This window comes from Charadrius vociferus, unplaced genomic scaffold (genome assembly GCF_000708025.1).
Source record: "Charadrius vociferus isolate BGI_N301 unplaced genomic scaffold, ASM70802v2 scaffold325, whole genome shotgun sequence".
In the NCBI taxonomy this organism is placed as follows: Eukaryota; Metazoa; Chordata; class Aves; order Charadriiformes; family Charadriidae; genus Charadrius; species Charadrius vociferus.
Genome location: NW_009648526.1, coordinates 4,847,827 through 4,848,800, shown reverse-complemented (window position 1 = coordinate 4,848,800; position 974 = coordinate 4,847,827). Strand labels below are relative to the sequence as shown.

At 54.4% G+C, this 974-nt stretch overlaps 1 protein-coding gene across 1 annotated transcript in view; it reads right to left on the bottom strand.

Moving 5' to 3' along the window:
* Positions 1-400, bottom strand: part of MPHOSPH10 (M-phase phosphoprotein 10 (U3 small nucleolar ribonucleoprotein)) — an 8,533-nt gene extending 8,133 nt beyond the window's left edge. Inside the window, exon 1 of the mRNA XM_009885787.1 lies at positions 294-400. Coding sequence (XP_009884089.1) covers positions 294-400 — 107 coding nt within the window. The remainder of the gene's footprint in view (positions 1-293) is intronic.
* Between the last annotated feature and the right edge of the window lie 574 nt (positions 401-974).

The window sequence follows — 974 nt, the reverse complement described above, 5'->3', positions numbered from 1 at the left end:
AGTGGGATGTTCATCAGCACTGAAAAACCTGCTCTAAATATAGTAAAGCTACAGTCATCTTGCCCTGCAGTTTTGCCTCTCTGACCTAGATACAAGGGCTATTTTGGAACCATGCGTTTGCAGCGCATTCTGTGAACAAAACGCTCGATGATTCCCAGCGCCTCCATGCTCCCAGCTAACACATCCACACGTCGACCCCGTTAGCGAGCGCTGTGTTCTTCAGCTATTCTGTTACATTACATCACAGGGTTTCCTTAAAGTTTATTATAAAGTCAAATTAAGCACCCACAGACCCTGGGGGAAGCAATCCATCCCTCCTCCATGCTGCAAAACCGACCTGGCTGCCCTCCCCAGCCAGCCCTGGCCGCTCGGCACCTGGTCGGAGACTGTGACCAGCCATCTAACTTGGTTCTTGCTATTGCCTCTCCTGTTCCTCTGCTGCTTTTGCATTTCCTTCTACCAAAAAAAAAACCCCTCTTTTCAGCACCCAGACAACAAAGCCCTGCTATGCACCTTCTGTGCATCATCCTTGGTGCTTTGCACCCTCAAACCACCATTGTGGGGAGCAAGGCCCCCAGCAGAGACACGGGTACAGCCTGTGTCGGTGCTTCTCTCAGCATCCTCAACACACCTGACCCCTTACAACCCGGGCTGGAAGCGGAAAGTGCTGTATATTCCCCTTTTGACCTCTGCTTTTGATCTGCACTTTATTCAGGTATTATCAGATTTGAAATGGCACAAAGTGTTCCTGCATTTCAGATGTAGCACAGCAAGGTGCCCTGTCCTACACCCCTGAGACAACAGGAAGGCGGCACCCGATGACAGCCCGCCCGTTGCCCCCAGCCTCTTTCGCACAACGCTTCACTCCGAGAGCTCTCTCTCCACAGACGCCCCTCGCTGCAGCCGCCCTCCTGCGCACTCTCACACGCGGGCAGCGCCCCCCGCAGCGGCCGCGGCCCGGCCGAGGGCCGCTG